We start from the raw sequence: 12,968 nt of genomic DNA, 5'->3' as shown, positions 1-12,968 counted from the left end.
AAAATAAAAAACTGAACCATCTATTATCAAGGGTATTTTCGACTGCTTGTGATAAAAAATAAAGGAAATAATTACATTCCAACTTGAAAGGACCAAGATCGTCTCCAACGCAGCAGCCCTTCCAATGCACATCTAACGGCTAGGAGCACTCGGGGCATGCATCCAAAGTGCCTCCAGCCGGCGGATACACACCAGAGAGGATCTCTTTCCACATCCCAATGGGTAGATTCTCTCACCCACGGTGAAGAAAAGCTTTTCCAAAACCAAAATGTTGATTTGACTTGCGTTTTTAGCTTTAATTATGACGATGGATTGGAATCAAAGAAATTGAAAAGGCAAATGTGCTGTATGGATTCTAATCTGATGGTTGACACCAAAAACCAGCTTGGACGAATTTACTTTCTTTGTTTTTGTAATCCATGGAGGGAGGGAAGAATTTCGTTTCGAAGAGAGAGAGAGAGAAAGACAGAGCTGTTACTGCGGGTTGAGAGCTCTTCTCCTGCTCACTATAACAGATGTTCAAAATCTCCCGCCAAACTGCATATCCGTTCCCTCCGTCGCTATAACCGGCTACCGCCGGTAGAACACTTGTTAGTTATTACTCCTTCCTTTTTCGGTTCTGGTTTGCTTTTAATTTCGTCAGCCAATTCATCATTTTTGTATCAAAATGAATCCGTGCGCGATGCTTGGCTTCTATGAGTTTTTAAGAAACTAGGGTTTTCAGCTTTTCGCTTTCGAATCAAGACAATGAGTGCTGTGAACATTACGAACGTTGCGGTCTTGGATAATCCTGCACCGTTTCTCAACCCCTTTAAGTTCGAGATATCTTACGAGTGCTTGATTCCTCTCAAAGACGGTATTTACTTGTTTTTTTTTTTTTTTTTTTTCTTTCTTCCTCGTTTATTCAAAGGTTTGTACGAGTCATCAGGTTCTTCAATCTTTATGTAGTTTTCTTGGTGGGTGTGTACAAATAGGGTTTACGAAATGATAATAAATTGTTTTTTGGAGTTTGTGTTGCTCGTTATCTTTTGTGTATATCTAATTATTTCATCAGTGAAGTAGAAAGCGGAACTTTGAATTTGAGGGGAAAGGGTCTGTTGTCATGGCAGGTGTTTCAGATATTAGAACTTCTAGTTTTTATAGTTGAATATATTCGAAGCTACGAATTGGTTTTATGGATAGAATGTGAGAAGATTTCTTGGGGTTTTCTCTTATTCATGTGAGTTGCTATTGTTTTGTTTCCTCGCAGAGGTTTGCATAAGCATCAACTGAAATCTTACAAATTAGATAGTAATTGGGAAAGTTTTAATTTTTAGGGTTTTTCAAATATTTTCATTAACACATTACAAATCTTCAAAGCGAATAGGCAACTTTTTGGATACCCAATTGATACTATTAGCTTGCAGGAATAAGATACGGTAATGAAGCATAAATGAAGGGTTGGCTTAGGACCATAGAAACATAAATTGCATGAAGCAGTAACACTGCAAATCTGAAATTGTGATGTCTAATATCATTTTTGTGCAATATCATCACATGTAATGGAGTTTTTTGGAATCATGTTCTACATTGTTATTCATTTTGTGTTTTATCATTTATTGGTAGATACTATATTGATGAAGATTAAAAAATCTGTTCCATGTTAACAAATGGAGGAGGAAGTGACTGTTTTATACATCCAAATATTGGCTTTAAATGATTAATTCAACTAATTTAGAAATAATGATATTTTAAGTAATGAAGACTGGTGCATGTTTTTATCGTAATCAAGAATTATGATAAGTTTTACTGCTAATCTGTGTTAAAATTGTTGAAACCAAACACTTTGAGGGATTTGCTTTATATGAAAATTGATTAACTACTTAAGCACAATAACTTATTTGAAGGGGCTAGGTTTGGAAATTATGAAAGAAATTTACTTGACCAAAAGGTTAGTGATTTATATTTTTAGCGAGAGAGGAAACAAATCTTCCAAACCATGGGGTCACTAAGAAAGTCGTGGAGTTACTTTTGCCTAATGTGTTACATGTCGTATTAGATTATCATTGTTAATGCCATAATTGAGGCACCCAATTCTTTTTTTTTTTTGGATGAATAACTAAAAAAATAAATAAAGGCACCCATTTCTTAATGTATATATGCTAGTATCTTATATGCTGTGGACATTTTGTTCATAAAAGGTCCATAGATATTGGGATGTTTGTATACAAGAAATAAAAAGGGGCTGTCCACCTGTCTCTGCATGTTTGTATGGGAAATGAAAGTAGAGGTTGAATCTTCTTATTAGGATGTGCTGGTCACTGGCGAGTTTTATTTATTTATAGATGAGTAACTTTCTTTATTGGAGAGAATGGATAATGATACAACCTCCCATAAATAGCAAGATAACAAAAAGAAATACATAGAGGGAAAAGAAGAACAAAGCCACGAGTCATTGGGGGGGGGGGGGATTTCAGTGCCCTAACAGATTTATTACTGGATCACACCCTGACTAGAAAAGTAATCAGCGTCGCCTGCCAATAGCTTAGGAGTCTCTTACTACCATAATGTTTTCATGATCCTCTATCAGGGAGAACTGCAAACTTGTCCAAAGAGAAGGAAGCTCTTCTCTAGAGGAATCCCCTCTACTAAGGGCCCTATCTACAAATCCAATGCACGTGTGCAAATATGAAATTGTGATGTCTAATATCACGTGTGCTTGCATTCTTCTCTCTTTCTTTCTTTTTGAGGAGTTTTCGATATCTTTCATATGAGCTTGCCCTATAATTGTAGTTGTACTATAGAAAGTGTTTTGCTGTGCCAGTTGCCAATGAAATGTGAAGTGAGAAAAAAAAATAATGGTACAAATCTGAGTTTGAACATTTTCCTTTATAAAATGCTGTTAATAGAAGGCTTCACAAATGAATTCCATGTATTCTTGTTTTGAGGTGTTTCAAAATGTTGTTAAGAGAAGGGCCAAGGGTTGGGGGGAATGTTGCATTGTTGGGAAATATTACAATGAATAGTATGAGAAATTTTATAAAAGAAACTATGACACTAAGTAACATGAATAACCACTTCCTTTTGGCAATTTTTTTAATGTGTTTTTGCATGCATTTGAAGTTTTCTATATAAAATAAGTTCCCCCTTTTTGGTTGTTAACTACCTTAGAAACAAACAAATGCTTTTAATTTGATAGGATAAAGGGAGACATTCTGGTATTAAATTTGAGGGATTCAGAATTTTAAAGCGAGGGGAAGAAGGGGGGGGGGGAAGCTGTGCATAGTTTCTTAATTAAGTGGATGGAGAGAATATACTACAAATTAGTTATTCAGATTTAAGTGGTTTAATGGGAGATTAGATTGAAGAGATTTTTTGGCAAGGGTGAAGAAGAGAATGGGAGGGGAGAAAGGAATTAATAGTTATGGAAATTTGTGACTAAGATTTTCTTTTATAGGTGTGCATAATGTCGTTATATGAGAGAGATGGAGGGGGTTGTGCCATAGAGAATGTTGTTCATAGGCAAGTGGGATGGTGGGGTTACTAAGTCATTGCACAGTTCAATAATTTCGAGAAAAAATCCTGGAATTATTGTTCCAGCCACCTTATGTCTGGTGTTGAAATTTTGAAGCAAAACGTTGGATATATTTACGTTTAAATCCACTTCTCTTCCTTTTTTCCCTCTCACCCTCATTTAAAGTGAAACCTTAATTAAAGAACCATCTAAAATATTCTGGTTTTGGTTGCACGATTTCATTTTTACTTCAATGTTAAGGTTTAGAGAACTTGAAAACTGAGATTTCCATGGCAGAAATGCATCTAACATCTCTGAATGAAAAACTATTTAAGTTATTTATGTTCTAATTGTTGATGTATCTGGTGGACCATTTTAGATGCATGTTTAGCAAGCAATTGTTTTGCTTAATAGCTAGTACTATTTCATTCTTCCTTTATGTTTTTTTAAAAGCAAGAAATCCTTACTTAAGTGGTTAATATAGATCTAGGCGAACATACTGATAGGGAACTGACATTTGTTTGTAACATTGGATATTTGGTTTTGACATCCAAACTATGTACCATTTTTGGACTTGCCTGAGTTGCCTCCAAACTTCCCTTTACCTTTTTTCCCCCCTGTTTCCCTTTTTGCAACTAAAATGGTTTCCCACCTTAAACCTGAAAGGGGTTCAACCCTTGAATTGGAAGTCCAACTGCCTTTTATTGAACTTCTGAACTTGGTCTGGCTGAAGAGGTAATTTTTACACAACTATCTGGAAGAAGATCCTCTGCATTAACCAAGCATTTGTTTTTTCCATAGTTTTAGGTTGGTTTTAATGTTTCTTATGAAGAAAAAGACCAAGAATGTCTAGTCAACATATAATCTCCTTTTTTGGGATTGAGGGGTGTCTAAGGAAGATATTCTCTGTTTGTTGAGAAGAGATGCATATGCCTTGTTGAAATAGGGCCTAGTAGAGGTGAAAATGCTCTCCCCTTATATCTAATGGATCACCTCTCCACCTGATGATTAAGGTTGGTCGTATTTCAAATTTTCACAAGTTCCCATTGGGTAAATTATTGCATCAAATAGTCATTCAGCTCCTTGATTTGGGCAAATAGATGGCCACAATTAATCTCCCTCTCCTGGAGCCCCAATTCTGTGGACAGGTTGTCCCCAAGGCCCTTGTTCACATATAATTTCACCCCAAGCGGAGTTTGCTAAGTGGCAAAATAGGGCTTTGGAAAACCCAGGACTTGGGCAAGTGTACAATAATGGCCAAAGTACCAGTACGCATGCATGGACATACATGGGGACGCATGCGAATACAAGGGGGTATTTGAATGAATTTGACATGTGTCTAATACAGACTGTGTCCTCTCTATCCAACAGTAGGAATAGCCAATCACCTGTCACATGTAGCACAATGCTAGAGGGCTGTGTAAGAGCCTTTTAACCCTCATTATATAGTGAATATAGAATTGTTTTTAACCACCTATACACTTTTTGTAATATTTTAAGGCAATGCTGATAACGTAAGTACAACCACATATATTTAAAAACCGGATCTGTTCCATAACATTCATAGCATTAATTCTATTAGTACATGTGACATGAAAGCATGATACATAATTTCGCTGAAATTTCGCAAGACTGCGAAATATTTCAGTTTCGCAAGGGTTCGAAACAAAACCCTATGTGATACCATGAATTGCACATATTTTGACCGAAATTTCGAGGTTTCGGTTGAATGTCGGTCAAATGTTTCGTTTTGTCGAAATTTCAGCAGAACCGATACTTTGACCACACTTTAAATTCCACATTTCGAACAAAATGGGTCGAAAATTTTGACCCATTTCGTTTATTTTGTCTAGTTTTGACTTAGAAGTTTGGAAAATCTAGTTTTGGTGCTTTCATGGCTAAATCACTGTTGTACAAGGTTGGAACAAGTATTTGGGCAGTAAAAGGACGCAGGGGAAGCGACGATTTGCTGCGTTGTTGGAAGATTTGTGCAAGATTCAAAGTTGGAGTCCTAGATTAGGACTGTAGGCATAGGGGTGACTTGTTGCCGTTATTGTTGACTCCGATATATGTGACTCTCTGTAACAAACCATGTATGATGCATGATTTATGAAATGGTTTATAATTTGATGTCTATTCATTCTGAATGCATATTTAAAATGCTTTACTTGTATTATATGTGTTCTAGTACTAAACATTGTGCGGAATAGACCATTTTAAAGAATGTATACAGCGTAACTACCATTTTGGGTGTGATTTTTTTAAATTTTTCTTAGAAGTTTCAAGACCTAATTTGGCCATTTGGCCCAAGAAACCAATGATCGAAACTTTCAGAAAAAATGTACAGATTTCGACCGAAATTTCGGTTTTGAGCTTGGTTGAAAGCAGGCTCAAAACCGAAACCTGGTACCATGCATGAAAGTAATGTTAGAATATTTAAATTGACTTCTCCTTTAAACCCTCAAGTTCCCAAATCCATTACCATGGAGTTGGGGTGGAGTGAGAAAGTAAATGACTAGTTTGTTAACTAATTGATTGATGTTTGAGCTGCCCTGGACAACAGAGCATGCATGACTAATTTTTGTTCACAAATCAATCATTGACGTGGTGGACTGAAAGCAGTTCACTTCTGTAGTACATAGTCTCCATTGCTTTAGGCATGTTTGTCGTCAAAGGTCTATATGAACCAGTTTCTCATTTTAGTTGTATTAGAGCTATCACGCTTTATCTGTTGGGTTATCAAGTACAAAAATGAAATGATGATATAAGGGTCTCAGATCTTTGGCTGCATTAAATAGCCATCTGGCTTGACATATAATAGAAAACTATTAGAATTGGTTTGTATTTGCTTTGGAATCATAGCTGATATCAGTTTATTCGGTTTCTGATAGCTTACCAAATACACAACCATGAAGCTGTAAGATGATGCTACATGTAGATACTAAGAATAATTAACATGGAGATTTTAGATGTGAATAATTTATAGTCCTCGTTAGTTTGGCGTTCAAAATGGTTATTCTCACGTCTACAGTAGAGAACTGAAAATCTTTGTTTCATTGAAACTGAAAGTTGCCTTATAATGCATTAAAGAAAAAACTCTCTATGGTCGTATTTGGTTGAGTTATTCTGAGGACATATTCATGTTTGAGAATTTCCAGAGCTTAATTTTTGACGGATCCTTTCAGGGTGAATTAATGACATTCCACCAAGAAGATATTAATGGCTTCTTCTCTGTTGCATTGCTGGCTAAATATAGGAATAAAGTTTTTTATTTATAGCAAAATTGGATCTGCTCTGTTTGTTGTTTGTCTAGTAAATATCACAAGCTTCAAACGTAGTTGCTCCATGGTTGATCTTGTTAACTTTGAGTGCAGTCTTTGATTACTGCCAGATTGTAACAATATTCTACCTTATCATCCTGACACAGACTTGGAATGGAAACTCGTCTACGTAGGATCTGCTGAAGATGAGAGTTGCGACCAACTCTTAGAGAGTGTGTTTGTTGGGCCTGTAAATGTTGGCAATTATCGCTTTATCTTCCAGGTAAATTCCAATAATCGATAAATTGAATCTTTCAATTCAATTTTGCTCCAGTCAAACCATTTGGAGGGAGGTGAAAAAATAGCTGTGTAAGTTTAGTCTGTGTTCTTGATTTGCCTATCATCATATTGATTTGTATTTTGTGGGAATTTTTGCCAGGCCGACCCTCCAGATCCATCAAAGCTCCCTGAGGAGGATATCATTGGGGTCACGGTGCTTCTGTTGACCTGCTCTTATCTAGGGCAGGAGTTTGTCAGAGTGGGCTACTATGTGAACAATGATTATGATGATGATAAGCTGACAGAAGAACCTCCTCAAAAGGTTTTGATAGATAGGGTGCAAAGAAATATATTGGCTGACAAGCCCAGAGTAACGAAGTTCCCCATAAATTTCCACCCTGAGACCAATGAGAACGGAGGACAGCAACAACCTTCCTCTGATCACCCTACTGAAACCAAGGAGAATGGGGAACAACCACCTCCATTATCAGATAATCCTTCTGACGAGCAGAAACCATGAACCTTCCAACCAAAATAGAACTATATGCCAAATTCAGCCTTTAATTTTTTGTGAAGGTATGTGGCATTATTGTCATAGCAGCTGAAATGAGTTAGACAGTATTCACAAACATATTCAGAATTGACCTCATTTGGAGAAAAATGTTATCACCTTTATGATACTTGAGTGATATGTTGTGTATTTTTGGGATGCCAATCTGTGGTTCACTGAATTGATGTTGTTTGTATGCTTCCCTCACTGATTTTGGAGTCCCAGCTAATATAGATTACCCAAAATGCTAAGCCGTGAAACTTTTGTTTTTGTTTCAGTTCTATACTAGTGCAGTCTACCAGGGAAAATTTTATTTATACATCTCCAGCAGAAGTCTACGTTTTCCATACCTCTGTGTAGTTTCATCAGTTCTCCCAGTTTTTAAATCTTGATTCTGGACTAGGTTTCTTATTTTAGTTTGGTACCTTTTTGGTTCCTTATTTAACAAGTTCTTTCAAGGTTCCAAAGCAATTCTTTCAGAATTAAAATGAAAAAGAAAATCCAGGCACCTTACACATTCAATTCCCTTGTTGACTCTGGGTACGCTGAATGGCTTTTGATGCTGATTGACTGTTTTGGATCAACTGGCAATTTGCCGGAACTAGGATCAGCCTTATCTCAGCCTTAAAACAAATGATTGATGCAGGTCGATGAGTTTGTTTCTTACGCTGTCTATCTGGGGTGGGGGGGGGGGGGGTTGTAGTTCCCTTCGTTAAAGAGATTAAGTGTGAAAAAGTGCACCTACACTCCTTTCCCCTCCTCCCAACAAAAGAAATGGTAAGAAACTCTTTCTTATTAATATGTTTTTGATTGTTAGTGGTGAACTCTGGGATTTCACACATAATTAGTAGGGTAAAGCTGAAAAATAGAAGGAAATCATAGTTGGAAGCCATAGGTCAGTTAGCACTTAGCAGTCTATTCCCCTGATGATGGCAGCAACAGTAGCATTTTTCGTCTCCTTCTTCAGTGCTTGGTTGGAAAACACGTCTGAATCACCTATTCTATTCTGAATCCTCTTCAACCAAAGCATAAACCGATCCAACAGATTCTTCATGGAATAGATGCCGAGTCTCACTGAATCACATGAATTGGACCCAGTGAAGGAGGGATATTATTGGAAATCCAACAAAAAATGAACAATACAAAGCCTTAAAACATAAGGATAAGGGAACCTCTTAAGCCACCTAATCTGACCCTTGGTTTGAACTGAGGAAGGGTATTATCAACCACATACAATTGGGGCGGGTGATTAGTGATTTTGATGAGAATCCGCTTCAGATAACCACGCCTCTACTAGGCAGCATGTGGAATGGCCGTGAGCGGACCTTTTTGGATATATAATCCAAGTTAGAGAGTAGAATCACAGGAATAGCTGTCTGCTGGAAAACAACTTTCATGTTTGGTCCATAACATATTTTTCATTGAGAAATCCTTGATCCCTTGTGTGAATTCCCCAGCTTGAATTAACTTGTGGGGTCCTATCTATTCCATCTCTCTAGCCCGAAGAAAACCCCATCCCCTTCAACAGGATATTTATGCAGCCATCTGTTATCTACGACGGTTCACCCACTCCGGTTACAGCACTCCTTTCTATTGCGCCTAAAATATTTATTTCTGCATCACTTGTTTCTATCCATGATTTCTATGAAGCTACATTGCCAACAGATCTTTTTCTGCAGCATTGCTTCTATGATCTTAGGAGCACTGGCTGCGATGTCCCAATCCCAAACGAGAGTCTTCAATACAGTCCTCCACCTTCCACCTATATAAAGCAGAGTAAGACACCTTTTACAAGTTTCATATTTGGAGTGTATTTGCGTGGATCCCATGTGTTCCATCAGAATTCACTTAACCAAATAAAAATTCTTAAAAGAATTCTCTCCAAGAAGAGGAGTCCAGCTATTAATCTGGAATTGCACACATTCATCTACTCCATATATGGGTTGAATTTCTTTCTTTCGTTTTGTGTTTGGCAGGGAGGGGGGGGGGGGGTGTTAAGAAACTATGTTTTTTTTGCTGTTCTTACTCCAATCTGTTAGTTCTGCTCAAGCTGTTGCGTCCATCCAATCTTCATTTAAAACAGGTTGGTTGAAGCTGCTGCCACAATCAGTCAACAATCAACAGGCAACATAAGTGAATAAAACTCGATTTAAATGACAGAAGAAAAACTATTAGAAAACAAAGGGAATGTCACATTATCACTAATCTCCCTAATGAACTTCAAACAATTTTAAGACGCCTAACTAAAATTACCAATTGCAATCTGATTGCGTGGTCTAAAGGAGTAATTCGAGCAAAAGATTGGAGAAGTGAAAGACATAACTTTCAGATCCAGATTTCACAAGAGTCATTTGGAATTCATAGGTAACATGAATCTGTAACTTAGTAACCAAAGAGCTATGTATATTGGATACAAAGGCCTTTACCAAAAGGACAACTAATGGGTAAAGAAAGCATTTCAAGTGGCAACCTTGCCCTCATTCAGGTCCTGTAGTCTTTGCAACTTCCACAAATATCAGCCTTCCGCCAACTATCTGTCGACAGTATCAAGATAAGACACACAGTAAAAATATGATAAAGGTCTTTCTGACAAATAAATAAGAATCACAGAACTAATGCCCAATCTTTTCTAACAAATAAATAAGAAGATATCTTTTCCATATAGTCATTGTTCAAAGGATCGCATATGGTTATGTCTTCGAAGAATTTGAAGAGAGCTTGTAAAATTCTTTGTTTCACTAATTCATACTCAAGGCAATAATTTTCTTCGTAGATAAATGAATTAGAGAATAGAAGGAAACAACTCCGTCGTGAATGTGTAAATGTGAACAAAGAGAGTGGAAGTATGCCCAACAGTTTCATATCAATCAATTGTAAATTTTATCAGAGGATCTCCCTCCTCTTCAATGCTGTGCTGTGATATCTAACACCTGCGGCAAGTTAAGAGTGTAAGACAGTCCATTGGGGATTAAGGCATCCAGAAATTAAAATGTGTAATAGCACACCGTGTTTCTCGTTTCTTTGTACTTACCATGCATCATTTTCATTTTCTTTCCCTCTTTATCTTTTTTTTTTTTTGGGTGGGGGAGGGGGGGGGGGCGTGACAAGCTCTGAAGGCTAAATTTGGAGATTGTGGTGAAGAGAGAACTGCATTGTTCCTTTGAGAACTTGTGTGATAACATGATGCTGGTTGACTTAAACAAATAGTCAGTCAAGCATCATACAAGCACAGTCATGCTTGGTAGAATGTAGCAGCATTTAACACACAGACACATGGAGCTAGGGATGGCATAAGGGTAGCACTGGCCGACCGAAAGGTGGAAACAAACCCAACCCATGAACAGAAAAGAGCAGAACGAGGCAGGAGATGGTTGGAGAAATTAAATAGAAAATTAAGACAATAGAATAAATAAACAGAAATGTTGGCTATAAATAATTATGATGGTCATGCTTGTCTGTAGTGCAAACCCAGCTAGACCTGCCACAAGTATACCAGGCAAAACACAAATCCAACTAAAGGTAAATCTGGGTCATAATATGGTAGCCCAACCATTAAACCACCGCATTGCCATCTTATATGGAGTAACAACTAACTAAATCAGCAAGGATGATTCGATGCATGTTAGGCCATAAAACCATATAATCCTCCGAAGCTATTCTTGGTCTTTTCAAAAGGTGACCAGAAAAATAACATCGCTTACTCCAGAACAACAATGAGCATCAATGTTACTCTACTAAAATCAAAACACTTGGCCGAGGAAAAGGCTTTCCTAGGCGACTTATTTCATGGAATATAAAATCTTAAGTAGCAAAGTCTCAAATACAAGAAGTATATGAGAAACGCAACAATTGAACAATTACATGAGTGAGATGGAGGGAGCACTTATTGATTTGTCCTCTTTTTTCACAAGAGATTGAGCATTTAAAGACATTTTTGAAAAACAACTACTCCATTTGCCTACTTTCTACCACTGATATCTGCATTGTCTAGCATTAAATTGCAGATCTGGATTATGCTAGCAACTTACCCACGTGTGAGGCTCCTCTGTAGCACGACACAGTGTGTAGCGCATCATCCGACGGCCCGCAATGCTTGGGCATGCAGCCCAACACACTGGTCCATTGGATGTGTGCTACACACTGTGTCGCGCTACAGAGGACCCAAGTCCCTTACCTACCAGCAGCAGATACGAAGAAAGAAAAAAGAATGCTGTGATTTAAGTTAGTTTCATAAGCCCAAGGCTTGATCCTGTATTGAAACTTGATGCCTTTCTATCTAAAAAGCAAGACAAAACACAAAACCAGGTTGATGCTGTAATAGATCAGACTGATCAATTAATATATATCAATTCTTTTACTTGGTCAATCAAATAACCAAAGCACATAAACAAAATACAGAGTGCAAAGCGTAATAACCAACAAAAAGCTCAAGACAATAAAGTTTCTGTAGACATTTAATCAGGGATAAAGAACTAAAGGAAAGGCAGTTATACCCTTCCATTCATAGCCTGCAATGCCTTGCGTGCTTCAGTAACAGATTCAAAAGTCACGAAACCAAAACCTTTAGGCCTCAGGGTAGTTGGGTCCTTAATCAGTCTTGCTGAAAAGCAACCACAAGAACATGTTTCTAGTGCAGAAGGGAAGGGAAAAAGAAAACACAATTAAAGAGAATAAAAAGAAAAAATTTACCATCTGTGACTCTACCAAATGACTCAAACAGCTCTTTCAAATCTTTATCTGTGGTGTAATATGATAACCCTAGCAAACAGGGAAGAAAAGATGAAAAACGAAATGGGTATTCTTCAGAAGGAATAAGAAAGCAGAGGCTTGATCGAGATGGAACTTACTGCTTACGAAGAGCTGGGAACTGAACCTCCTAGTGAAGAACATAGGTCTCAAAGTTCTTAAAAATTCCAAGCAGCGATTTCCTGTCAACTGCTTCACTGAAACAGTTGCCATCTCAAAGCCCAGAATCGTTCATCGTTGTCGGCAAATGGGGTATTGCCGTATAGGGAAGCTAAGCTAATGCCACCCTGATACAGTTGCAGATCCAACTTCATCGCCACTCACAGTCGCGTATCCTCTTACCTCTTTACCGTAGTTGGTCGTTTTGTAAATTAACCGGATATTGGAGGGTGTTTTAGAATTTTAGTATGAGAGATATCAGGTAATTGAGTCCATTACATAATTACAAACAAAGACATCATTAAATACTCTAAAAATCAAATATTTTCAAATTATTTCTTAGTTGATCAACAGTTACTGAAGCAAATAAGCCTTCCGGCCTCCAAAACACTAATTTGCAGCTCCTACTCTGAAAGAAAACACGTAATATATCTAAATGAATTTCACTGCTTAGCATAGGATGCTCAGTTTTAGTGTTCTG

The 12,968-nt window shown here is 37.4% G+C and overlaps 2 protein-coding genes across 2 annotated transcripts; one reads left to right on the top strand and one right to left on the bottom strand.

Moving 5' to 3' along the window:
- Positions 1–467: 467 nt before the first annotated feature.
- LOC122646092 (probable histone chaperone ASF1A) lies at positions 468–7,778 on the top strand. The gene is made up of 3 exons (XM_043839568.1): positions 468–856; positions 6,921–7,036; positions 7,193–7,778. Exons 1-3 carry the CDS (start codon positions 748–750, stop codon positions 7,550–7,552), a joined length of 585 nt encoding a protein of 194 aa, XP_043695503.1. The 5' UTR covers positions 468–747; the 3' UTR covers positions 7,553–7,778.
- A 2,186-nt stretch (positions 7,779–9,964) lies between these two features.
- LOC122646093 (small RNA-binding protein 11, chloroplastic-like) lies at positions 9,965–12,652 on the bottom strand. Its single transcript, XM_043839569.1, has 4 exons — positions 12,430–12,652; positions 12,272–12,340; positions 12,076–12,182; positions 9,965–10,116 (listed from the first exon to the last, which is right to left on the bottom strand). The coding sequence occupies exons 1-4, from the start codon at positions 12,539–12,541 to the stop codon at positions 10,060–10,062; spliced, it is 345 nt and encodes a 114-aa protein (XP_043695504.1). The 5' UTR covers positions 12,542–12,652; the 3' UTR covers positions 9,965–10,059.
- Positions 12,653–12,968: the final 316 nt, after the last annotated feature.

The sequence above is a fragment of the Telopea speciosissima genome, chromosome 11 (genome assembly GCF_018873765.1).
Source record: "Telopea speciosissima isolate NSW1024214 ecotype Mountain lineage chromosome 11, Tspe_v1, whole genome shotgun sequence".
NCBI lineage: Eukaryota > Viridiplantae > Streptophyta > Magnoliopsida > Proteales > Proteaceae > Telopea > Telopea speciosissima.
The sequence above is the reverse complement of the archived record's forward strand: the minus strand, read 5'-3'. Positions and strand labels throughout refer to the sequence as shown.

Excerpts from the sequence above, each read along its gene's own strand:
- LOC122646092 (XM_043839568.1), top strand. The coding sequence starts at position 748 with ATGAGTGCTGTGAACATTACGAACGTTGCGGTCTTGGATAATCCTGCA. Across the intron at positions 857-6,920 it reads CTTGATTCCTCTCAAAGACG|ACTTGGAATGGAAACTCGTC; the intron begins GTATTTACTTGT and ends ATCCTGACACAG. Across the intron at positions 7,037-7,192 it reads ATTATCGCTTTATCTTCCAG|GCCGACCCTCCAGATCCATC; the intron begins GTAAATTCCAAT and ends AATTTTTGCCAG.
- LOC122646093 (XM_043839569.1), bottom strand. The coding sequence starts at position 12,541 with ATGGCAACTGTTTCAGTGAAGCAGTTGACAGGAAATCGCTGCTTGGAA. Across the intron at positions 12,341-12,429 it reads TTCCCAGCTCTTCGTAAGCA|GGTTATCATATTACACCACA; the intron begins GTAAGTTCCATC and ends CCTGTTTGCTAG. Across the intron at positions 10,117-12,075 it reads TGCAGGCTATGAATGGAAGG|ATAGTTGGCGGAAGGCTGAT; the intron begins GTATAACTGCCT and ends TACTGTCGACAG.